The sequence below is a fragment of the Triturus cristatus genome, chromosome 4_1, assembly GCF_964204655.1.
Source record: "Triturus cristatus chromosome 4_1, aTriCri1.1, whole genome shotgun sequence".
Taxonomy (NCBI): domain Eukaryota; kingdom Metazoa; phylum Chordata; class Amphibia; order Caudata; family Salamandridae; genus Triturus; species Triturus cristatus.
Window position 1 is genome coordinate 740,754,680 of NC_140585.1, and position 27,795 is coordinate 740,782,474.

The 27,795-nt window shown below is 41.4% G+C and overlaps 1 protein-coding gene across 1 annotated transcript in view; it reads left to right on the forward strand.

The window, feature by feature from the left end:
* Positions 1-27,795, forward strand: part of LOC146855445 (stabilin-2-like) — a 1,201,024-nt gene that overhangs the window by 201,308 nt on the left and 971,921 nt on the right. Inside the window, 1 exon segment of the mRNA XM_085653243.1 lies at positions 23,275-23,357. Within this exon segment, the coding sequence (XP_085509369.1) occupies positions 23,275-23,357 (83 nt within the window).

Genomic DNA, 27,795 nt, shown 5'->3' on the forward strand with positions numbered 1-27,795 from the left:
ACTGGGACACAGCATATTACGTAAGTTGTGTCCCCTCCTGTATGTCACCTTTGGTTTAATAGTTAAGATGTTATTTAGACTGGGTATGCCCACCAGTAGATGTCAATGTTTTCTGAGTACGTTATATACCCTGCTACTGCGATCATTATATTGTGTATTAAATGCAATTGGAGCTTTCTTTGTCCTGTCTCTCTGGTTGATTTTCAGGGTCGCTGCCCTAGGGACTTTCATCACTTTACTTTGTGCCTTATTTAGAATGTCCTTCGGATACCCTCTGTCAAGAAAACATTTCTGTGTCTCCCCTAGACTCTGTAGGAAGGTCTCCTCAGTACTACAATTTAGTCTCATGCGAATCATTTCCCCGTAGGGGATGTTGTTTATCACACGTTGGGGATGTGAGCTCTGGAAATGTAGTGTACTGTTACAAGCAGTACTTTTCCTATGTGTACGGCTGTGAATCACATTATCCTGTATGAAGAAGGTGACATCCAAAAAGTCAATTTCCTCCTTACTGTAGTTGATAGTGAATCTGACATTGAAAGGATTGTCATTTATGATCCTTTTTGGCAAAAGTTTTTTTGAGTGGTGCACCTAAGCTTTGGTTTTGAGTTGTGTACAAGTGCTTCCAGTCTGCTAATGTGCAGTCTTTTAACATGCCCACAATGACAGATACATTCTCCATGTTTTGAGGCCATTAAAAATGTTAATTAGTTTGAAAAATACTTTGTTTTAAGTACCCTTAACAATCCACACTCCTCTCTCTTACCACAGCCCCTTAAGCCCCTCTCATTGTCTGCTTCTCATATAATGTGTTTAACAAGATGTCCCACCATGATTGTTGGGAAATCTGAAGCTCGAGCCTGCCTCCCCAATCATATTGACAAAGCTAAGTCCTTAAATGGGAGCTAATTAATATCAACTTGACGAAGGGAAACCGCCTAAAATCATGTTTTGCAGCATCCGGTTGAATACATCAAATCCTTCCCTAAAAATGCCTTTATTGGGTGCAAAAGCCTTTTCATTCTTTTTGCTAGTGAGAACCCCATGCATTTCCATTGTGTCTCACGCCCTCCATTGCCTTGGAATTCCCTATTTCTCGCTGCTCTTCTGTGCATGCTCAGGCTTCTGTAAATAATCTTTCAGCTGAAGAACCAGAACCTTATGGGCCTGGCAGCGCAGGGTACGCCTAAATTTCCTGGGTTCTCCTGCTTTAGCTAACAGAGACACGGGACACTCTGTCAGGCGTAAAAGATCAGATTTATTAGCTGCAGCTAGTACAGTTGCCCCAGAAGTACACACGGTATGTTCTCAGGAGACTGCCACTTCACTCCGTGGCGCACAATCTTTTATAGTACATAGGTGACATATACATTAACAAAGAACACACCTAAAACATACATAAAGAACCAATAAGAATAGTTCGAAAATAAGACAGAGCCAATAGAAAAAGTTGGAAAACAAAGTATCGAGTAACCCGAAGAAGCCTCTCCTCCAACTGTGTTTGCCACCCCTCCCCACAGGTTAAGGTATTAACGTGTCTGTAACTGACTTGCAGGTGGCGAGATACGTTTGTGTGCTTTGGAGGACAGTTGTGAAATGAGAGAATATGAGCAGAGGACAGCGAAGGCCAGACGATAAGATAAAGTCAGAAGAGAATAGTGTGAACCAACAGATAGTTGAGACAGGGATTAGAAAAACCAGACGGGGATTAGTGTACTCGGCCGGGCCCTGACACCAGCTTTGTAAACAGAGGCAGAAGGCTATTTTGACACGATACTGCAGAAAAAGCAGAAAAGACTTCGTTCGCCGTGCTGCCTGAGTAAGGGCAACACAAAATGGCGGCGGAGCACAAAATGGAGGCTCAATACGATCGTGATCGAAAATCGTATTTCCTCAGACCCTCCTTTTGCCAGAACTCAGGCAAGATACACAGACTCACGTTAATCTGAGTCGATGTCGATGGCCATGAGGTCATCGAGCTGTTGCTGTAACATCATTTTAACATTCTCTGTTCTTTGTGTCTTAGGTTTTGGGATGCACACAGTAGCACAAAGGTCGCAGATGGCGGGGCCACAGTGCATACAAAGACAACAAGAGAAAATGATAGCTAAAACCATACCAAAGAATGTTTACACTTTCCATCCCCATTTGGACAGTAGTCCCCAAAACCATCCCAATAACGACCAATCTCCTTCGTCCTGATGAATCGACTCGGAGATTACATGTAACTTAGAAATGGGTTGGTATACTGTCGGAGCGTCATCAGGTATGAAAATACAGCAACTTGATCGGATCAATTTATACACTCCACCACGGTCTGCAAGAACAAAGTCTAAGGCAACTCGATCCGCCTGTTGTTCTGCTGTGATATCACTCAAAGCTTCTACAGTGATGTCTATAGTGGTCTCTACGACACGAACCAGTTGTCTTATATTTCTGCTGTTGGCCATAGGACCCCAAAAAGGAAGAAATCCTTTGAGGAAATCTCCTCCCTCTTGTCCTGCTGTGTCTTTGGAATCAATAATCCCTCTGCCACATCTGCTTTTATGATGGTTTGCAGAAGCAGTGTATGTAGGGGGAAGAAGGAAGGCTATATAACATGTTCTAGAGAAACCAGTCGGCAACCACGTGTAGGCTCTATCGTGACAGATAAAATACGTGCCGTGAGATGGTACTAACGGTGGCGAATTCAGAGATAAGTGGATGTATGTGTGAGAACAAAAGCTCTTTCTTTGTTCGGTGTCAGCAGACTGGCCATTTATTTGCAAACAGAAATTGCCTTGGTGAGGTATAGTCCAAATTAGTGGAGACTTTCCCTGTTTAACCTTATCACTAAGGCTAGTGGTGTAATGGGTGACGTTCCAATCAGTGTATGCCTTTCTCTCATCAATGGAAATTTCACTATTTTCCATGATTTTAGCCATAGCTACCATTCCCTTTATCAACGAACTATGGCTAAAATCTGGACCACCACTATATGAACTGACGGGTCTTTTGAATTTGCTTTGATATGCGATGGAGAAAATAACAAAATAAGCCCAAGCGGAACCTTCATAGGAGAATGGAAGGACTAAATATGGCATCCCTTTATCTGTAGTATGTGGCATTAGTCCACACACCCAACAGTTGGTCGTATTAATTACCAATTGGTGTTGATGTAATAATTGGACAAAGGAATTGTTATAGTATTCGGTTCGTCTGATGAATTCATGTTGAGGAAGTGTATAAAATAGATGTGGAGAGATAGTAGAAGAAGACAAAGAGATAGTAGTAGAGACAACCTTTTGCTGCATAGCATGAACAATCGAACCTATACACGCCAACAAAATACACAATAATATGAAAACACATAATGTTATACCAAAATGACTGTACAGTATTTTACAATGCTTGTCTTTCATTTTGTCCTTTCTCTCTCTTTCGCCTAATGTAGTCTCCATCTTCAAAATGGATGCTCACGGCAATCTTCCTTAATCACTTGGTCACGATTGTCTGCCGTCCTATGACACTGCAAGTCCTGCAGGCCTATTGCCACTACTCAGGTCACAACCAAGACTCCTACCGTGACCCTGCAACCGGGATAGAAACTACATAAAAGAGAGAATCTTAACTTTTTGTCTTTAATCTAGGTCTTAGATTGTAATTGTCTTTACTAGGAACGGTTTGGTCTTGGAACAAAGTTCGTGGATTTGTGGTATTCAAGCGACGATGTGGTGGTATTGCTTCCTGGAGAATGTCATCGTCCTCTTTTTCCGACAATGTTCCATTCAGGCGTGCATCACTGAAAGGTATGAATCGTGGAACCTTTTCGCTCTCAGAGTCACTAATGCCCTTACGGACCCACTGATCAAAGGGTAAAGGCAAAGGCACTTTCTTGCAATGCACGCCGTGAATCCAGTTTTTCTTTCCTTCGACCTTCACCGCTGTTCTCGTAGTTAGGAGGACCTGTCGAGGTTCTTTCCACCGAGGCTCCAAATTCTTTGCCCTCTGGAAATTCTTCACGCAGACCCAGTCGCCAGGTTGGATGGAATGACCTGGGTCTGTGGAGGACTCTGGCAAAGCACTCTGAACCTGTTGATGGAGAACACGCAATTTAGTTGTAAGGTCGTGCAAATAATCAATCAACATTGGGTATGGCAAGTCTGAATACTTTTTAGGGCGAGGGACTCCCCATATATTAGCTGGGCGTCCGAAAACAACCTCATAAGGGCTAAGTCCCAAACGAGAATGTATTGCTGTTCTGGTGAATAGAAGAGCCAATGGTAGAGCATTGGGCCAATTAAGTCCTGTACTGGCCTGCACTTTCGCAAGCTTAAGCTTTAAAGTACCATTGTAGGATTCCACTAGACCCGCTGACTGTGGATGGTTTGCCGCATGGAACTTCTGCTGTTTACCAAGACCTGCACAAACTTTTTGCATGACTTGGCCCACAAATTCGCTCCCATTGTCCCTCCAGACAGTGCGCGGCAAACCAAACCTAGGGAAAAACTCCTTTAGAAGTACTTTGGCAGTTGATAAAGCAGTGTTGTCTTTCAGAGGGTAAGCCTCTATCCATCGAGAAAAGGCACATACTACCACCAGAACATATTTGAGGTTATTGCATCGTTCCATGTGAATGTAATCGATTTGCAACACCTCAAATGGATAGGTCGGAGGAGCAAAATGACCTGCCGGAGTTGGGGTTCCCTTTCCCGGATTATACATTAGGCAAACAATACAATGTTTCACTACATTGTCTGCACACTTCGGGATTCCTTCGTTTTGCCACACTGGAGCCAGAAGTTTGCATATTCCCTTCGCACTTAGGTGGGCTGGACCATGCGCCATAGTAACTACTGGTAGTACATAGGCGTCTGGTAACAGCCAACGTTGGTGCTCGGACAATTCTACCCAACATCCCATCTCATCTAACATTCCTGTACTCTCTTTCCACTTACTCAATTCTTTCTCCGTAGCCTCTTCTCGAATCGATTTTACACTTTCTACTGTATCCTCATACATTCCTCTCTCTCTGACCCAATTCGCAGGACCCGCAACATACATGCGACTTGTAGCATCTCTGGCTGTCTTCTTCGCTAATTCATCCGCAAATGCATTTCCTCGACCAACATCATCGGTAAATTTCTTATGCGCACTACACTTTACAATCGCTATCTGGGCAGGCAAAGCAAGTGACTCAAGAAGGTCAGTCACCAACTGACCATGCTGTATCTTAGTGCCGTGTGAGGTAAGGAATCCCCTTTCTTTCCACAGACGCCCAAAATTGAACGCCACACCAAATGCGTACTGGCTCTCAGTATATACATTCACTCTTTTTCCTTTGGATAACACACACGCTCTAGTCAAAGCTATCAGTTCTGCTTCTTGAGCTGAATTATATCTGATGCGTGCTGTTTCCACAATCGTATGCAAGGTAGTAACAGCATAGGCTGAAGTTGTCTCTCCATTAGGAAGCTTAAAACAAGAACCATCCACCCATAGAATTCCATCCGGATTCACTAGTGGCGTATCTGTCAAGTCAATTCTTCCTTTTGTCTCTTCCTCAGTACGGAGGAAACAATCATGTTGTTCTTGAACGTCCTTATCTACCGGAAGAGGCAACAAGGTAGCTGGATTTAAAGTGTTACATCGTTTGATGTGCACGTGACTAGCCAAGAGTGTCAGCTCATATCCAGACAAACGAGCACTCGTAAGATGCTGCGTTTTCGTCCTGTTTAGCAAGGTATCCACTGCATGTGGCACCATAACAATAAGAGTGTTATCTAGCACCACTCTAGCAGACTGTCGAATAGAAATTGCTGCTGCTGCTGTTGCTTTAAGACAACTAGGCAATGCTTTAGCTACTGGATCTAACGTAGCTGAAAAATAGGCACATGGCCGCTGTTTGTCTCCAAAACACTGCGTTAAGACTGACAACGCACAACCTTCTCTCTCATGAACATAGAGCGTGAAGGGCTTACTGTAGTCAGGAGTACCCAACACAGGAGCAGAGCATAGAGCAGTACGTAGGCCAGTAAAACTCTTCTGACATTCGTCAGTCCATGGAAGGGGCTGAGGTGTATCTTTCAAAGTAAGTGCCAACAGAGGTTTGGCCAACAAAGAAAAGTTTGGAATCCACTGCCTACAATAAGAAGTAATGCCCAGAAAGGCACGTAACTCTCTTTGTGTGGATGGCACAGACATTTGAGCAATCGCCTGAATACGTTCTGGGGTTAACCGCCTTCCCTCCTTTGACAAGAGATGACCCAAGTAGGTAACCTCTCGGCGAACATATTGTAGCTTGGAAGGTGAAACCTTATGATTCAGATCAAACAAATGACGTAACAATGCAACAGTCACATTCTTACAGATATCCTCTGAATCAGCAGCGATTAGTAGGTCGTCCATGTATTGAATAAGAGTAGCAACAGACGGTAAAGAAAAAGCATCAAGATGACTTTTTAGAGCTTGACTGTAAATAGAGGGACTCTCACAATAGCCCTGAGGTGCGCGCTTGAACCGGAAGCTTCGGCCTCCAAGAGAGAAGCCAAAAATATCCCTACTCTTCTGCAATGGGAATACTAAAGAAAGCATTTTTTAGATCGATAACAGAAAACCAAGTCGCTGTGGAAGGTATCATTGTCAACAGAGCAGTGATATCTGGGACAACAGGAAATTGCGGTACAACAATTTTGTTTACCTCCCGAAGATCAATTACAAAACGATATACAGGTGGCTGAGAAGGATCAGTGCGTTTAAGAACAGGAAGCATAGGACTGTTACATATGTTTCCTCTCGTTTCTTCAACCACACCCTTCTGAATTAAATCATGAATGATTTCCAAAAGTGCTTTTTCACCTTCAGTGGAAATTCTATATTGCCGAATACATGGCAATTCAGCATTAGGCTTGAGAGTAACAACATAAGGTGGGATCTCAAGACAACCAACATCGTTCGGACCCGTAGCCCAAAGCGTTGCAGGAAGAGAGAGCAATTCAGGTGGAAACTGGTCTTTGGACAAATACATTGGAGAAGTCAGTTTCTGTCCTAAAGTAAGATGTACACCAGAAGGAGAACAATATATCGTAGCATGCATTCTTTTCAATAAGTCCAAGCCCAACAGATTCTCACCGCAACCATTTGTCAAAAGAAGCGGAGCTTCCAAATCGTAAGGGCCAATTGAAATGGGCAAAAGAGCAAGAAACCGGATTACGAACTGGGGCGCCAGAAAATCCTACAGATACATTCGTTAAGCCAGACAAAGGTGCCCCAGGGAGTTTAGAATGAATGATAGAACTTCTCATCGCACCAGTATCTAGAAGAAATGGTTCTGAAACACCCATTGTAGTGACATTAACAGGTCCATTCTGATCTACTGGAATCAACACAACTCCCTTACTTTGTCCATGGCTGTCAAAGTTAACATGAAGATTTTCATTCTCACCTTCAATATAATGGTCTTCATTGTAATACTGTGTAGATCGAGCGTTTTGCTGATCAAAGTAGTTCATTGAATTTGGAGGAGGAAGGGAACGCTGTTCTTGGGTCAACAGACCTCGACCTCTACCTCTATTTGCTGACTGGAGGCCACCACGACCTCGTGGAGCAGATAGTGCTCCATTGCGCTGCAATAAAACCGGACAACTATTCTTAAAATGACCTTCCTCTCTACAAAAGGCACATTGATTAGGACCTAACAAAGGTCGTGGAATATACGGCTCAGGCTTTTGATACAACCTCTGAAACTGCTGAGGCTGTTGAAACTGAGGCTGAACATAACGGGGAGGATAAGCCTGTTGCAAAAGAACCTTAGTTTTCAATTCTTTCGTCTTTTTCTCTTGCTTTTCTTTTTCTTCTTTATCTCTATTTTCATAATATTGTGCAGGAGCCAATATCTGGGCAGAAGAAGAAACAGCCCATGAACTTTCGGAGTCTTTCAACTTGTGTGACAGCTCGGGAAGCAAATTAAATACAAACTTATCCACAAATAATCGCTGTCCACCCTCTGTAGTCATATCTTGACCACTGTGATCGATAAATGTCTCCTCGAAATCGGAGACACTCATCTTTCTTTTGTTTACATGCAGCCAGTTTATCCCAGTTAACTCTCAAGGCAGGCATCATCGTTTTCATTAATGTAATAATCCTACCAGGGAGTTCTGAGATCAAAACGTCAGGCTTAGCACCACCCACTTGAGCTGTATCCGCGGCAATTATAGCAGCCCAATCACCACCTAATGCTTGAACGTGATCCTCTCTATGAATCCTAGCCCATATCGCTTGCGGGACTACATTTCCCATCAACATATCAATATCTGCTAGATTCATTATACAGGCATCAACAGTCTGTGACAACTCTTTATAATAACCCGCAGGGTTTTTACGAGGGTCCGGTAGAGACTGTTTAAGAGCCAAAACTTCAGATCTTTTCCAGGGGACATGTACCCATATACGCTGGAAGTGAGTAGGAACAGCTGGATTACCACCTTGAGCTGCAACTGCTTCCTTCCACACTGGAGGAACCTCTCTCATAGGATAATTCTTCAGTGTCAGCCTAACCGAAGGATCGGAGTCAAGAAAAGTTTGAGAGGACAATAAGGATCTAAAGGTAATAAGTGTCCTTACGACGTTCTCAACCATTAGAACCTACAATAAGTCCTTTATCGAAGTCAGCCTGAATATCTAACAGACCCTGTGGAACCGAACTCAAAATCATATCCTCTCATTCTTTAACGAGAGTATCACACATAACATTAAAAACATATCTCTGCGTAGGCGCATTCCATTGTGAAAAGGTGGACATAATATCAGACACATTATATTGGGGACCCCTCTCGATCCATTTGCAAGCAAGTGAGTCCAACCTTTCTCGTTCTTTGGAAGCTGGGAACTGACTACGAGATTGTCTTTGAGCAAAAGCCGGAGACACATTTAAAGCCTCAAAGAAAGGAGATAAAATACCAGAGACAGTGTCCGTGAGTTGCTTACGCACGGACGGAGAATTAGACATAAGGATAGGGGACAAGGTATTAGGCGAACTAACAGAAGGGGAACCAGTAATTACAGGAGGAGCAGAAGACACAGGAGATCGGAGTTCAGGAGATGAGGGCAAAGAAGTCGAAGGCAAAGTTGGTAGGGGCGGTAATACTGGAAGGGGTAAATGCGGAAGAGCCGGAGCAGGCGGAGGCGCAACTGGCGGCTGAACAGGCTGTAATAACTGGGGTGCATTAGCACCTTGTGCATAGGGCGGAGGCAATCTCAATAAGTGAGACATCAAGGGATCTTCCTCTAAATCCTTCCTTTTATCAGAGGAGGAAGCAGGCAACACCGGATAGCATTTATCTATCGCCATACGATGCTGTCTCTCTGAAATTTCCATCACATTGTTAACTTAATCATCTTTAAATTGCTGGGCAGCCTGTATAATCGTCATACCATGTGCTTTCCTATCTCGTTTTGCTTGCTTAATTTCTCTCTGTTTGGCTTCATTACGCCAAAGGCGGAAAGAGTCAAACATTGCCAGCCGGGCTTTTCTTTTAAATAAAATTGCTTCCAAATTATCTAGCACATCAGGCTCAAAACTACCATTTTCTGGCCATTTTAAAACACCATCTTTTTTTGTGTATCGGGTCCATGCCTCGTTAAAGGCAATGGGGCCAACACCATGTTTTGAATAGAGCTCATGAGTGGGAGTTCCAACCAAAGGAATCGGACAAGAGTCCTCAAGCCGGGAATCCCTATTACAACCAAAGCAACAAAGTTTTCCAAACTTAGTCAGACCAGGCATCTCGTGATTTCACTGGACTGTTCACAAACATCAAGGGGGTAAAATCAAATTTACACAGCACAAATGTACTTACCCCTCGGCTTCGGCTATTGCAATAGTCGAATCTAAGGACCTAAGGACCAAAGGAACAAAGAAACAAAGAAACTAAGAACCAAAATTGTGGGCGCGACCCACCAAATACTTAACTAAGGATGTCTTCTTACACCAACAGAGGCCCGTCGATCGTCTCGCCTTACCATACATCATCAAAAGGAAGGGCCAAGGCAGGGCGGCAGTCAGGGCAGCAGTCGTCAGTAGCCGTCAGGAAGGAGTAACCACGCTGCAAAAGACTTTTGGACCACTTCGACATACAGGGGTCACTTGACATGGTTCGCCATTCCTCCAGAATTTTCTTGCGGGGTTCCTCACGACCTTCAGGCAGAACCACTACCACTGAAGCCGCCCCACGTTGGGCGCCAGTTGAAGAACCAGAACCTTATGGGCCTGGCGGCGCAGGGTACGCCTAAATCTCCTGGGTTCTCCTGCTTCAGCTAACAGAGACACGGGACACTCTGTCAGGCGTAAAAGATCAGATTTATTAGCTGCAGCTAGTACAGTTGTCCCAGAAGTACACACGGTATGTTCTCATACATAAAGAACCAATAAGAATAGTTCGAAAATAAGACAGAGCCAATAGAAAAAGTTGGAAAACAAAGTATCGAGTAACCCGAAGAAGCCTCTCCTCCAACTGTGTTTGCCACCCCTCCCCACAGGTTAAGGTATTAACGTGTCTGTAAATGACTTGCAGGTGGCGAGATACGTTTGTGTGCTTTAGAGGACAGTTGTGAAATGAGAGAATACGAGCAGAGGACAGCGAAGGCCAGACGATAAGATAAAGTCAGAAGAGAATAGTGTGAACCAACAGATAGTTGAGACAGGGATTAGAAAAACCAGACGGGGATTAGTGTACTCGGCCGGTCCCTGACACCAGCTTTGTAAACAGAGACAGAAGGCTATTTTGACACGATACTGCAGAAAAAGCAGAAAAGACTTAGTTCGCCATGCTGCCTGAGTGAGGGCAACACAAAATGGCGGCGGAGCACAAAATGGAGGCTCAATACGATCGTGATCGAAAATCGAATTTCCTCACAGCCCCTTCTTTCTCCAGTCTCAGTAGCTACATACCCCTATGTCTGCCTTCAACTTCTCTTTTGCTATCCTCTCTCTCGAAATGAGGGAGAGCGGGCTTTCCTCCTTCCCCACTTCCAATACTTCCCCCTCTGCCTACGTCTTCTTTTCGCCCTCTCTCCGATGCCTTCTACCATGTTTTATTATTTTCTTTCAAAACAATATATTTTTCTCTTTATTGTATTTTCACAGTTCCTCACACTCCATTCCCTATTATCCACCATCGCAACCTATTCTGCCCATTCCCTCTAAAATATTCAGTACTCTGCTGCATTGCTCCATATTTCTTCTCACCCCGTGTCTGCTTCTTGCTCGGGCTGCATTAGAGACAGAAGAGAGACTACCACTTTCGATTATTTCCACACAATTCTCTTTTTGGCCTATTTCTTTAAGCAGATAGTCTTGCAATTCCTTGCTTTTTCCCCATCTCTTGCTATTCGGAATTTGACACCAGCTACATGGGATTACATTTGCCAAGGTTTTAACATTAAAATTTGGCTTTTCATCAGCCTGACCATTTGTCAAAATGAGGTTTACTACTTTATGCTTGTGAAGTGAGTGTTAACCAATGTCAGTTTTCATTAGAGTGGCATAGCCTCCATATAAGAATCCTAAAAAATAAGCATTTAAAAAATATCAATTACCTACTTGTTAATCCCCCTGCAAAAAAATTCTGACATGGAAATCTTCATTCTGCTGAGCTATTATTTCAATCCAAAAGCTATTCCGAGTCTGGTAATAAAATGAAGTAATTTCCATGCCATGAATTACATTCCATTAAGCTGGCTTTATTTTGTATCCATTGCTACGGTTTAATGGAGCAAAAGAATATCTATCTGCACTTGTCCTCTGCAAAGTGACGATACTAAAATGTATAAATATATGTTTGCTATGTAGACAATTTATCACAGATAGATAGTCTGTCTACATCTTTCTTAAGATGACCTAGCTGACTACCCTAGCAAGGATCAGCTTGTGGGCAGTTTCAGATGCCAGCTCGTTAACCTCTGGTGAAGATGCAACCTGTCTGGGAAGCAGTCCCCTTTTACTGGACTCAGTTGAAGATATAGTTACTACTCCTGCTTACAACCCTCCTCTACATAGCTGAACCAGGAGCAATATTGTTTGCCTTAGGTATGACTCTCCCCTACCTATACTTTTTATAGTAAGAGGGCTGGTGCTCTTCAGTGAACGCCAAGCAATGCATCCTTAGGTCAGCTCAGTTTAATGCCGCTGCAACACCAGAGTGACAGAGTAACTTGTGCAGAGTCAGCCGTATCCTCTCAAGAGTTGCATTAACATTTGATGTATTTACCCAAGTATGACAACTGGAGGTGGCCATACATGTATCGCAGAGTGACTCTCCCCAGCCCCACGCACTTTAAGAGTCTTCAACCTGTTGCACGTTTGAAGATACACAAAAAGTTCAATCTGCCTTGGGATATGAAAGATAGCTACTTAGAACACGTATTAAGAGAGTTCTCACAATAAAGTACATCAGATCCGTACTCTAAGCCATCATTGTAACTTGGCATGTCCATCACAAACTCCTTTGAATTCCCCGTCCCAACCATGTATCATCCTTATTCCAGAAGGTGACTGTATGATGTGGGTGGAGCGCACTTTATCACTTGTTTCATTTCAGCTATCTTTGCATGGTCCCTGCCTCGGTTCAGCAAACCTAGTGTTGTTCTAAAGTTTTAGTGCATGAAAGGACACTTTTAGCTTATTCGGTTTTTGCCAATTTCACGACAACTGCCTTGGACACCCTTACCCTTTGCCTGCCTGAAGTACGGTTCAGGGGACTTTACAAAAGAGCCCATCCAACATGTTTTTATTTTTTCGTTTTTTATAATGCTAATGCTTTGTCCATGTTGTCTTTTTATCTCATTGTTCAATCCCATCATCAACAATCAATTGCAGGCATGCGCACCACAGTACAAAAATGGAAGTCAACACAAGCCGACACTAAAATAGCTCTCAATAAAAAGCCACAACTCTAAAAGCTAAACATTGCATTAGGGACAGATAAAGAATAATGTGATAAACTAAACAGTGTGAATGAAAGGGAAGCTTAAAACTTGCATTTTTTTGCACTCTTTCTGCTGCAATCCCAAGTTCTTCCAGGGGTTTGGACTGCTATAACTAGACTACCACAGTGGAGGTTTGCTTCTCTGGCTGTTCCCATCGCTAGCTACCTCAAACCTGGCTTAAGTCAAGTAATCCTCAGGGACTTCTAAAGCAAGTGAATGAAGAGGACATTGATGGTTGTTTCTAAGACCAGCCATCAGATACACCCTAGGAGAAAGTCTTGCCCTATCAAAATGGGGCTACTGAGCATGAACAGCTCTCAGCTTCAGGCAGCCTGTCATGTTATGAGGACATTGAGACCCTGGGGATGCCAGCTTGGCAGTGATCAGCACTACCTGCTGTGGGAAAATGGGGAAAGGCAGGAAGTAAAGGGAACAAGAGTATGCCAGAGTAGAACAGAGCTGGGTCTGTATGGGTGGAGCTACGTCCACACCCCAGAAGTAGAGAAACAACTTATGGGAGACGGAATACAAACAATAACGCATAGCAGAGCCACTTGCTGGTCTTTGTGTGGGTGAGCAGCCAAAATATCGATAATTTTATTTCGACCTACACTAATATCGAGTTTTAAATATCGAAGGGACAGAATATCGATGTCAATAATATCTATGGACAGAATATCAATCTCAAGGTAAGTATTTTTATATCGATGTTAGTAATATCGAAGTTAGTAATATCGATATCAAATATATCGATGTTACTAATATTGATGGTACTAATATCGATATTGATATTATTGTTATGTATTTTATTATGTATTTAATATGCATGTGTTATATGTTTTTTGTTAAGTGTTTTACTGGTTTGAAAATATATGTATACAATTTTTCTATGTTAATAATTGTTTTTTAAGTGAATTTTGTGTTTTAGTACTGTAGCGGGTTGTGGGTTTATAGGGGAATAGGGTGGGAAGTAATTTAATTATATGAAATTAATTATACATTTTTAGGTATTATAAATTAATTTTAATTAATTTTTGCGTTTAAGTTCTGTAGCGGGTTGTGGGTTTATAGGGGAATAGGGTGGGAAGTAATTTAATTGTAATTAAGTAATACATTATTTTCATTTATTGGTATTGATAATTATATTATTGTTAATTAAGTATTAATTGGTAATTAATTTTTATTAATTGGTAATTAGTTTTTATTAATTGATTAATTGATAATTATGTTAAGTGTATTATTTTATTATTGGAGTGTGTTGTGCGTTTATAGGAAATAGTCTTGGAAGTAATTGAAATCTTATTAAGTAATTATTAAATTTGTTGTTGGGTGTTGATAATTAATTAATTGGACATTAATTATTAATTGGTAAATATTTTAAATTATAAAAATTTGGTTATGAAAATTAATTTGTTGTTGATCAATCATTAATTGTGAATTAAATATGATTAAACATTATGTATTGATATTTCTAATTAATATATTAATATGTAATTATTAATTGGTAATTAATGTTTCATTATTATTTTGTGGTATAATTTTTGTTAATTGTTCAATATTTTTTTATTGGTAATTACTTTTTAATTCATATGTTTTTGGTTATGAAAAATATTTTATTGTTTAATATTTATGATTTGGTAATTAATATTTTTTTTTATTGGTGTTATTAATTTATTGTTAATTAATTATTAATTAGTAGTTATGTTTGTAATAATAATTTATTGGTATTTGTAAATAATTTTGAGTTGTTTAATAATTAAATAACTAACAATTTTAAATAAATATTTCATTTATAAGTATGTTAGTTTTAACTTCTACGCTATCCAACACTGTCCCTACTGTTGCACTCTCTGGAGTGGGAATAGTAATTTTTACCCCTTCGCTATCCAACACTTTCCCTACTGTTGCACTCTCTGGAGTTGGAATAGTAATTTTGACCCCTACGCTATCCAACACTTTCCCTACTGTTGCACTCTCTGGAGTGGGAATAGTAATTTTTACCCCTACGCTATCCAACACTTTCCCTACTGTTGCACTCTCTGGAGTTGGAATAGTAATTTTGACCCCTACGCTATCCAACACTTTCCCTAATGTTGCATTCTCTGGAGTGGGAATAGTAATTTTTACCCCTACGCTATCCAACACTTTCTCTACTGTTGCACTCTCTGGAGTTGGAATAGTATTTTTTACCCCTACGCTATCCAACACTTTCCCTACTGTTGCACTCTCTGGAGTGAGAATAGTAATTTTTACCTCTACGCTATCCAACACTTTCCCTACTGTTGCACTCTCTGGAGTTGGAATAGTATTTTTTACCCCTACGCTATCCTACACTTTCCCTACTGTTGCACTCTCTGGAGTGGGAATAGTAATTTTTACCCCTACGCTATCCAACGCTTTCCCTACTGTTGCACTCTCTGGAGTTGGAATAGTAATGTTGACCCCTACACTATCCAACACTTTCCCTAATGTTGCACTCTCTGGAGTGGGAATAGTAATTTTTACCCCTACGCTATCCAACACTTTCTCTACTGTTGCACTCTGTGGAGTTGGAATAGTAATTTTTACCCCTACACTATCCAACACTTTCCATAATTTTGCACTGTCTAGAGTGGGAATTGTAATTTTTACCCCTACGCTATCCAACACTTTCAATACTGTTGCACTCTCTCGAGTGGGAATAGTAATTTTTACCCCTACGCTATCCAACATTTTCCTTACTGTTGTTTTTTTTGGAGCTGGAGTAGTAGTTTTATTGTCTGTGCTATTTAATATTTTTTGTATTTTAGCTAATGTAATATATAATTAATTTTAACAATATTCAAATTAAATGTAATTTTTTATATGTGTTATATATAATTATTTAATTTTTATTCATGTTATTGTTTTATGTGTATGATTTATTTGTAATTTATAATAATGTTTAATAATTTATAAGTTATGAAAACAATTATTAAAACTGATTAAGTAAGTATATATATATTATATATTCCCAAGTTAGTCGCTCCTTCTGATCGCGGGGGACCCGAGAGAGGTGGCGCAAATGCCGGCGGAGCACGCCGGCTGTCAATATACCACAAAGCCAAGGACACCGATCCAAATAACTTAAGAGGTGTTTATTTCTACAACTCGTTTCAGCTTCATGCGAAGCCTTGTTCACGTAGAAAAGTACATGTAACAGAAGTGACTGATAAAGTTATGGGCATAAAGACAAACAAAGGACAATGTGTATAAGTCCCATTCAAGTGGCCTACAATGAGGCAGACATCTTGGAAAGGTATACATAGTACCAGGGAAAGAAAATACAATGAAGTCTTAAATGCAAACACAACATCAAATAACGAGGCAGTGCTGAATGCAAGAGAATGATAGTTCACACATATTGCGTGTCTGCCAAATTCATAAAATGATAAATGCACAGTGTATAGATTACGCTGGTATTCGCACGGCGTATTGTTGTATGAATTCATGCGTGTATATAATGATTATGAACAATGTTTCCATATGTGCAATAGAAACCTTTCCAGGAATCAGAACAGCATGTGTTGTCTGTGAAAACATCAATATTGTGTGTTGGCAAGTGCCCCTGGGTTCAAAAGACGTCTTAGCCAGCATCAGAGCAACCTGTGTTGCCTGGGTGAGTGGCCAGAGCATGGAAAATGTATCAATGGGCAAGTGCCCACAAGTTCAATAAAGGTGAAACCATCCAAAGATTACAGCTATGTGTCCTCATACTGTACCCATCAGTCGACATGTTGAGTGATGAAAAGGGGAAAAGGGTAGGTTGCCCGTGAACGTGAGTGCCGGTGACTGGGCCCCTTCCTTTCCTCCTGTGAAAAGAACAGAAGAAAAGGAAAAAGAAAAGAAACAATAAATAACTAAAGCATAAATCATGCCTATTAAAAACAATACATTATCAACAATGCATAGATGGATTTCAATACGTAAGGATGAAAAAGAGATTAAAATCACATTATCTATAATGCTGCACAAGAAGATTACAATGGAGTAATGCACACATGCATAATGTAAAGAGAAAGTTGCATGGAATAATCCTGACTATGTTTACTCTCTCAGGTGGATCGCTAATTCCTCATCCTGGTTGAGACCCCCGGGATTTTTAGTCTGAAAATTGACAATATATTTCGACTCTTTTTGTCTGAGTTTGAGAACCCGGTTGCCACCCCTGGGATTGTTAGGAACCTGTTCTAAGATGAAAAATCTGAGAAGGGCAGGGTTAGAGAAGTGTTTATCACTAAAATGGCGTGCGACTGGATATTTCTCATCGATGTGTGTGAGTGCCCGGCAATGTTCCAAAATGTGTTTTTTGGCCATGAGTGTGGTACTCCCTATGTACCACAATTTGCACGGACATTCAATCACGTAAATGACAAAAGTAGAACTGCAGGTGAGGAATTGGTTAATCTCTCTGTTGGTACTGTTGCAGCTTACGTTTTTACAAAAGGTACTGTTTCTACATGCTTTACAGTGCCCGCATGGGAAAAAACCCTGGAGACCATGTTCCTGTGTCTTGGGGTACAGAGTGACATCACTGCGAACCAAAAGGTCCCTGATGTTCTTGCCCTTTCTGTAGGTGATGTTAGGTCTTGTGGGAATGGTGTCTCCTATAACGGAATCACATCTAAGAATATCCCAATTCTTGCTCAAAATGTTTTTAATGCTGTTGGAGTCAGAGTTATATGCCATGATGATCCTGGTATCACTGCCGGCTGCACTATTTTCTGATGGTTTCTCTAGGATGGTGGAGGCCCTGCTAACTCCATCAGCTCTGTCTTTGGCTTTCTTCAGTACCCAGTTGGGATAACCCCTGGCTCTGAAGCGGTCGAGCATGATATTACTTTCAAATTGGTAGGCTGCCTCAGTATTGCAGTTTCTTTTAGCCCTCAGCAGCTCCCCGTAAGGGATACTCCATTTGAGTATGTCAGGGTGGCTGCTGAGGGCATGAAGATTACTGTTGCCTGCCGTGGATTTCCTGAAAAGGGAGGAGCAAATGGAGTTGTCCTTGATGTCCAATTTGACATCAAGATACTCAGCCTTGGTGCTGCTAATATTGCCTGTAAGGACAATATTGCAATTATTAGTGTTGAGTTGTTCAATAAATTTGATGGCATCACATTCGGTGCCCTTCCATATAATGAACAAATCATCAATGTAGCGCATCCAGGTTGTCACGCATTCAAGATGTTCAGTGTAGGCAGGGTCAGTAAACACCTCCTCCTCCCAACGCCTCAGCCTAGCTTTGCGAACCTTTTCATGGGGCGTTGGGAGGAGGAGGTGTTTACTGACCCTGCCTACACTGAACATCTTGAATGCGTGACAACCTGGATGTCCAACAGATCTATGAGCGAGATTGAGAAACACACTCTTTGTTTAGGACTTTCCTTTTGTCCTTCTAAACCCTTTGACTTTATTGAGACTAGGATAGATCTATTTAAGTTCACCAGAAAACTTAAAAAATGGCATAAATTGAAAAGGCTCAGTGTCAACAAGAATCCTGTAACGGTGGCATCCAAAAGTTACGATAACATCAACACAGGGGACATTGACACTTTAATTACCATGATACAATTAGGACAGGATACCATCGAACCTGTGCATGAACACACCCCCGTTATGGATAGTGAATTGAGTACCACTCAACTCATAGATACATTAGATTTGACCACTGATTCTTCCATCCACTCAGGTTTCAAACCGAAATCGACATTTTTACCCATACTGTCTCATGACAACATTGATACTTTTCAGGATTGCGTAGGCAAAGCACTATGCATATTTAGACACAAGGGTAAATCTAACAGGAACACCAACAATCTCTCACACAAACAAAGAGAGGCCTTAAAGTCACTGGCGGAAGATACCAGCATTGTCATCCATCCGGCAGACAAGGGTGGCAATGTAGTCATATTGGACAGAGAGAAATACATACATGAGGCACTTAGACAACTCTCTGACACCAAGTATTACATGCCTATTCCCAAGGAGGTATACAATAACAGCATAATTACCATGTGGGACAAGCTTACTTCCTGGCATGACAAGGGTATTTTGGAATGGGAAGAGTACTGTTACTTAAAAAATGATCACCCCATTCTCCCTGTTCTTTACCTTCTGCCCAAGGTACACAAAGATCCCATCAATCCACCTGGGCGTCCCATTGTATCATCTAGGGGGAGTGTCTCTGAACATGTTTCCAAATATGTGGATTTCTTTCTCAGAGATTTTGTTACCAATTTACCCAGCTATGTCAGAGACACCAAAGATTTCCTCAACAAAATTCAAAACTTAGTGTGGGACAAAGATCTTTTATTCATCACTTTGGATGTACAATCCTTATACACCATCATCAATCACGAGCAGGGCTTGAATGCATGTAATCATTTCTTGAAGAATAGACCCATTCGCTTCAGAGAACACAACAAGATGATATTGGACATGATAGAGTTTTGCCTCATCAATAACATCTTTTTGTTCAATGGTGTTATGTACAAACAAACCACCGGTACCGCGATGGGTTCGTGCTTCGCGCCTAGCTTTGCGAACCTTTTCATGGGGCGTTGGGAGGAGGAGGTGTTTACTGACCCTGCCTACACTGAACATCTGGAATGCGTGACAACCTGGATGCGCTACATTGATGATTTGTTCATTATATGGAAGGGCACCGAATGTGATGCCATCAAATTTATTGAACAACTCAACACTAATAATTACAATATTGTCCTTACAGGCAATATTAGCAGCACCAAGGCTGAGTATCTTGATGTCAAATTGGACATCAAGGACAACTCCATTTGCTCCTCCCTTTTCAGGAAATCCACGGCAGGCAACAGTATTCTTCATGCCCTCAGCAGCCACCCTGACATACTCAAATGGAGTATCCCTTACGGGGAGCTGTTGAGGGCTAAAAGAAACTGCAATACTGAGGCAGCCTACCAATTTGAAAGTAATATCATGCTCGACCGATTCAGAGCCAGGGGTTATCCCAACTGGGTACTGAAGAAAGCCAAAGACAGAGCTGATGGAGTTAGCAGGGCCTCCACCATCCTAGAGAAACCATCAGAAAATAGTGCAGCTGGCAGTGATACCAGGATCATCATGACATATAACTCTGACTCCAACAGCATTAAAAACATTTTGAGCAAGAATTGGGATATTCTTAGATGTGATTCCGTTATAGGAGACACCATTCCCACAAGACCTAACATCACCTACAGAAAGGGCAAGAACATCAGGGACCTTTTGGTTCGCAGTGATGTCACTCTGTACCCCAAGACACAGGAACATGGTCTCCAGGGTTTCTTCCCATGCGGGCACTGTAAAGCATGTAGAAACAGTACCTTTTGTAAAAAAAGTAAGCTGCAACAGTACCAACAGAGAGATTAACCAATTCCTCACCTGCAGTTCTACTTTTGTCATTTACGTGATTGAATGTCAGTGCAAATTGTGGTACATAGGTAGTACCACACTCATGGCCAAAAAACGCATTTTGGAACATTGCCGGGCAATCACACACATCGATGAGAAATATCCAGTCGCACGCCATTTTAGAGATAAACACTTCTCTAACCCTGCGCTTCTCAGATTTTTCATCTTAGAACAGGTTCCTAACAATCCCAGGGGTGGCAACCGGGTTCTCAAACTCAGACAAAAAGAGTCGAAATATATTGTCAATTTTCAGACTAAAAATCCCGAGGGTCTAAACCAGGATGAGGAATTAGCGATCCACCTGAGAGAGTAAACATAGTCAGGATTATTCCATGCAACTTTCTCTTTACATTATGCATGTGTGCATTACTCCATTGTAATCTTCTTGTGCAGCATTATAGATAATGTGATTTTAATCTCTTTTTCATCCTTACATTTTGAAATCCATCTATGCATTGTTGATAATGTATTGTTTTTAATAGGCATGATTTATGCTTTAGTTATTTATTGTTTCTTTTCTTTTTCCTTTTCTTCTGTTCTTTTCACAGGAGGAAAGGAAGGGGCCCAGTCACCGGCACTCACGTTCACGGGCAACCTACCCTTTTCCCCTTTTCATCACTCAACATGTCGACTGATGGGTACAGTATGAGGACACATAGCTGTAATCTTTGGATGGTTTCACCTTTATTGAACTTGTGGGCACTTGCCCATTGATACATTTTCCATGCTCTGGCCACTCACCCAGGCAACACAGGTTGCTCTGATGCTGGCTAAGACGTCTTTTGAACCCAGGGGCACTTGCCAACACACAATATTGATGTTTTCACAGAAAACACATGCTGTTCTGATTCCTGGAAAGGTTTCTATTGCACATATGGAAACATTGTTCATAAGCATTATATACACGCATGAATTCATACAACAATACGCCGCACGAATACCAGCGTAATCTATACACTGTGCATTTATCATTTTATGAATTTGGCAGACAGGCAATATGTGTGAACTATCATTCTCTTGCATTCAGCACTGTCTCGTTATTTGATGTTGTGTTTGCATTTAAGACTTCATTGTATTTTCTTTCCCTGGTTTTATGTATACCTTTCCAAGATGTCTGCCTCATTGTAGGCCACTTGAATGGGACTTATACACATTGTCCTTTGTTTGTCTTCATGCCCCTAACTTTATCAGTCACTTCTGTTACATGCACTTTTCTACGTGAACAAGGCTTCACATGAAGCTGAAACGCGTTGTAGAAATAAACACCTCTTAAGTTATTTGGATCGGTGTCCTTTGGTTGCTGAGAGCGCATTCATCTGTGGCTTTGTGGTATATATTATATATTATATGTATATGTTTAATTCATGTTTTAATAAATTATATATATTTATTATTAATTTTAAACATTATAAAATATATTTGATTATGTTTGTTTCATTTATAAGTATTATTTGGTTTATTTAACATATTTTTTTTAAACTAAAAAATAACCTATAGTTTTAAAAACGATATTTTTGTCATTCTATATTTTATGTTCGATATTTTTGTACTTACCATGTTGTAGATAGGATGTCGATATTCTTGACATCGATATTTTTGTAGGTCGATTTTCTGACCTTCGAAATTTTGTCAGAGATCCCTTTGTGTGGTTATTTGCCTACCCCCGAGGCACAGCACGAACCACAATCCTACATACAGGCTTTAAAGGGCTGGGCATGGAATTTGATTCCCATACAATTCAAGTCCCAAGCATGTTTTTGCTTCCAACCTGCAGGTGCCAAGTTTCATGATGGAGGTGATATATTGTACATATCTTTCTATTTTTAAGGTTGCTGAATTGTTGAAGGCTATAATGGCCCTTGAATTCATGTACGGTGGCTGTCCCATATATTTCCCAAATCCAGTTTTATCAGCTAAAATGTAGTGTACCAGAATAAGGACAATTTATAGTAGAATTGTACCTCTTTTCAACATATGTTCATGATATATCTGAGTAGGGATTTGAGACCTAGCTAGGGTCTTCCCCAGAATTATACTTTTTTTCTTTTTTGGGTGTTTCTCAATCAAGCACAGTTGACTTGGCATTTTGTGCTAGACCTATTTGTTCCTGTGAGACGTTACCGCAGAATGATAAAGGGAGCCGCTTTCTGTCTCACATTGAAGCTAGTGGGGGAGGGGGGTCCAAGATCAATGGCAGAAGAAGCACCCTGTCACGGAAACCAATGACTTTACATGCAAAAGTAAAAAAAAAAATACCTCAGTTATAGCCATGTGTTTTCCCCAAGAGTAACAATGGGTTAACCAACTCTGTAATGCCCTCTTTTTTTGGAAGGATAATTGTTTGCACTGTTAAGGGTTGTATGACAGAATGTGAAGGACAAAAATGTCTTGGGAACAAAATATCATGGCCAAAATATTGCGGTCCAAAAAATCGAGACGGTAAGTGCATATTGGAAAGTATTGGTTTACTATTCTGAACTTCACACCTACGTACCTTGACACTATACGTACCTTGACAATGTGTATATTGGCACGGTACATAAATGTGAAGTTATGTATAGAAAATCTATGCTTACCCACATAAATTTGCCCTCACAATATATTGGTCCCCAATATGTTTGTCACAATATTTTGTCCCAATAACATTCTGCTGTTGATATTGTGGTGGCCATGTTTTCGAATATGCATACACTATGATCTTTAATTGATTCTGTACATTATCAAGTTCATATTTTTTACCATAAATGTATCCAAAACAGCTTGAAAACATGACATCGTTATATTAAAGACCTGCTTTCACATTGCCCATACCCCATTGAACCACATCATGTATCTTTACTAACTTCTGTTTTTTACTCATAGAAGGGGCATATGCCTGGCCTCTGAGTGCACTTGGGCCCTTCACCGTATTGGCTCCAGCGAACAAAGGTTTCAAGGCAACTGCGGTAAGTTATGATTGGAGCTGTTCAGAGGGCACACATATTTAACTACTTCATTCTTTTTATCATAGCCCTTGATCCTCTAAAACATCTGGCAAATACAAATTGTTGGATGTCACTGTGCTGGGCTCAGAAGTTCATATATAATAAAAGGCAATACAAAGTCTTCAAGGGAATCATGACTAAGAGCCTTAGAGTTTGGGGGACAGGTTACTCTGTCACAAATATGATGGATATCCCACCCATTGTAATACAAGTGCCACTGGATATAATGCACTTGTGATACAGTGGACGGGATGTCCATCATGATTGTGACGGAGTAACCCGTCAGGCGAACTCTAAGTCAGGTTCTAAGACTGTATATGTCTAACAAGTAGAAACCAAAGGATTATCACTCGGACTCCAGATATATAATTTACTGGAATAACTAACTCATGTAACCAATTACAGTATGCATGGCACACTTCATTGTTACACATACCTATTACGGGTACAATTTTAAGACTTCCCCAAACCATTTCTTTATAATAATGAATGGCAAATATAAATCTATATATGCATTTAATTGTTAAGCCTTCTTATTGAATGTTTATCAAAATGCTGAGTTTGACTTTTCAGTTTGTTGAAGGAACCTAAATTCATTTGCAGAGTATTTAGGTTCCTTCAACAAACAGAAAAGTCAAACTAAGCATTTTGTCTTTCTTTAAGTGATAAAAAAAAGGTTTCACGATGACAGTGCTGCTCTTCCAACATTAATGAGCAGAACCAACAAATTCATTATTAAAGGTCTAGCCTTGATGCACGCATCTACAAATTAATCCTCCACAGTGTGTGAAAATAAAAATGTTTTTTTTATTTCTTTACAATGCTCTTAGCATTTACAATTTTATTTACTAATAACACATATTGTTGTATATGATATGCTTCTTAAATATCAGCACAATATCCCAAGCAAAAGCACATTTCTAACTTCAATGACAGATACATCTGCAGTCTGAGGCAAACATTGAATACTAAATGGATCACACTCATATTTTGTAAAAGGAGTACTAAAATCAATTAATGTAATGTAATACATAAAAGCAAAATGTAATATGGGCCTTTAGGTTTGTAAATGTATCCGAAACTCATTTTATGCATTTACCTGCAATGCATTTATATGTATATATATATGTGGGTATGAGCAAGGCGTAACTGCCAAAACGCGTAGCGTGGAAGCAAAATGAACTTCCTGATATACTTGTCGTTGTTTCCTGAGAGTGCATTTACTTCGCTTTGCGATACAGATTTTTGGGAATTTGACAACCGGGTGCTCTCCCGGTATATGCACCACCCTCCACGGGTCCGTGGTCCTAACACGAGCAACTAGATGTGGATAAATATATATATGAAGCAGCGTATTTGAAAATAAAGCGCCTTTAAACTTCAATACACGAGTGAGTGCATTCTTAAATTTGAAAGTGTGCTGTCGCAAGGCAGCGCTTTTGTTCCTTTGGAGTGAATATATATATATATATATATATATATATATATATATATATATATATATATATATATATAATCTCTCTCTTTCTTCACTAGGAAGGGGTAGCCGCACCACGAGATATATATATATATATATATATGTATGTATATATATGTATATATTACCTACTTACTAGTTGGTATAGTGAGGACCTGGTTTCTATAGGAAAAGCATTGTTTTTTCCTAATATCTTTGGCGCCGTTTGATGAATCTTCACGAAAGTTTCAAAACTAGAATGCTACTCAGTTCAGTTCCTGTCTTGAAAATTTCGGGGTGATTTGTAAAGTGGGATCCAAGGGTAAATAAAGGAAGCTGGGAAAGAAATCAGCAACCTGTAGTAATTGGACGCTGCAAGTTGAGCCTGTGATCAAGGACCGTGGCGGTCTGAAATTTGTTAGGCAACTGAAAATATAGTTGATGTTTTTGTCAATTTGCCAACAAAATTGCACCTGCTGGGGAGTGCGGCTTCGACAAAAGACACAAGTGGAAGCATATTTACGGCGGTCCAGACGTGAAGTCTGCACAACCGTGCCAAATGCAAAGCGGATCCGTGGTGTGGACCGCCCAAAGCCAAATACAAAGCGGCAAGCTAATGAAAAGAAAACCAGGCACATCAAGAAGGCGGCCCACTGGAGTGCAAAGAAAACATTACTTTAAAGAGAATGCAGTTTCCAATACACTCACTGGAGGGTAATAATTAAAGCTACAGAACCACAAAGACCAGCATGCATTGCTTCACCTGTGACGCCCATTAGAGGGTAAATAAAGGCAGCTGGGAAAGAAATCAGCAATCTGTAGTAATTGTATGATGAAAATTGAGCCTGTGATCAAGGACCGTGGAGGTCCGTAACGTGCCAGGCAACTGAAAATAAAGTCGATGTGTTTACCAACAAAATTGTACCTGCTGGGGAGTGATGCTTCGACAAAGTACACAAGCGGAAGCATATTTACGGCGGTCCAGCCTTGAAGTCTGCACCACCGTGCCAAATCCAAAGTGGGTCCGTGGTTTGGACCGCCCAAGCCACATACGGAACTGCAAGGTAAATGAAAAGAAAACCGGGCACATCACAAAGATAGCCCACTGGAGGGCAAAGGAAACATTAATTTAAAGAGACTTCAGTGTCCAATACACCCACTGGAGGGTAATAATTAATGCTACAGAACCGCAAAGACCAGCATGCATTGATTCACCTGTGACACCCATTAGAGGGTAAATAAAGGCAGCTGGGCAAGAAATCAGCAATCTGTAGTAATTGCTCAAGGACCGTGGCGGTCCAAAACGCGTTAGACAACTGAAAATATAGCCGATGTTTTTGCCAGTTTGTCAACAAAATTGTTCCTGTTGGGGGGTGTGGCTTCGACAATGGACACATGCGGTAATATATCTATATATATATATATTACCTACTGGTGGTCGCCAGTAGGTAGTTATAGTTAGGACCTTGTTTCTATTCAAAAAGTGTTTCTTCTTTTGCAATATCTTTGGCACCATTTGACGAATGTTCGCGAAATAAAAAAAAAAGGTTCACTCAGGTCAGGTCCTGTCTTGAAAGTTTCAGGGTGATTCGTCAAGTGGCGGCCGATAAAAAAGGGGGGTCCCAAAACGTGTTTTCTCCATGTTCATTTCGATAGGAATTTTGAAGCAGGCTACAGCTTGAACTGCTGAATGGAATTACGCCAAATTTGGCAAAAAGGTAGGTCTTGGTCCAGAAAGTGTGCTTTTTTAATAATCCATTCAGTAGTTCCTGAGGAATTCAAAAAATAAAAATATCGATATCTGAGCATCGAGGAGGAGTCGCGACTCCTCCTGAGCACGAGCTGACTTCTGATTGGCTGCCAACACTCCAAACCAGAATGTGTGGGCAGCCATCTTGTGACTCGGTAACCGAGTCACAAGAAAACAGTACAAAAAAGGTGAAAACAAGAACAGGGGACAGGGTAGAAACACCCTTACACCCTAGGCCTGCTCAGGGGGTCCCACAAGGACCCCCAGGGCCCAAAAAAGCATTTTGTTTACAAATAAATCAGCCGAATTCTCACTGGGTTCACGAATCCGGCTGAGAAAATTAAAAAAAGAAGTGCAGTCTCCCGCTCTTCATTTTCTATAAGCCCCCGGGTGGGCCAGGTCCCGGGGGCAATGACTAAATATATTGCAGGGGCCCGCGGGGCCCTCCGCAGCCCCAGAGACCCCCACCTCCCTGAGGCTTGTAAAAAAATGCATGGGGGGCTCCTGCACCCCCACGCTGGCCCAGGGACTGCGACCTCCCTGGGATATTGTTTCTTATATGCGGAGGTCCTTTGCGGACCCCCGGGCCCTGAGGACCACCACCTCCCCCGTGCTTTGCATACGTTTGGAGGGGGCCACGCGGTCACCCTCCTGGAGCCCTTCATGGCCCTGGGAACCACCACCCCCCCAGGTTAGGCTCCTGCAATGTCCGCCACCCCCGGGACATTGCCGTGTGCTATGGCAGAGCGGGAGCACAGCTCCCGCTCTGCTCTGCCATAGCAAACTCTGCTTTGCTACTTTGAAGCGAGAGCTGGAAATCTGCTCTCGCTTCAACAAAGCAAAGCAGAATTGCTTTAGGGCAAGGGGAGCTGCATGTTAGTAGCTCCCCTTTCCCAAAAGCAATGCCGGTTCCCGCAGGAGGCGGGGAGCTGCCAGGGACCGTGGGGGCAATGGGGCTCCCCTCACGGTCCCCAACGTTGAGGGCCGGCCCCGGGGGATGGGGTCCATGGGGCCAGAAGTGGCTCAGGAGGGGGCCACGTGGCCCCCCTCTGTAATTAAAAGAATTAACAAAAAGATCGAAGCACAGCCCCAGGGATGGGGTCCCCGGGCCAATACTGGCCTCAGGAGGGGGGCCCCACAGCCCCCTCCTTCGATTTTTCATTAAAAAAAAAGAATAAATATGTGGCCATGCC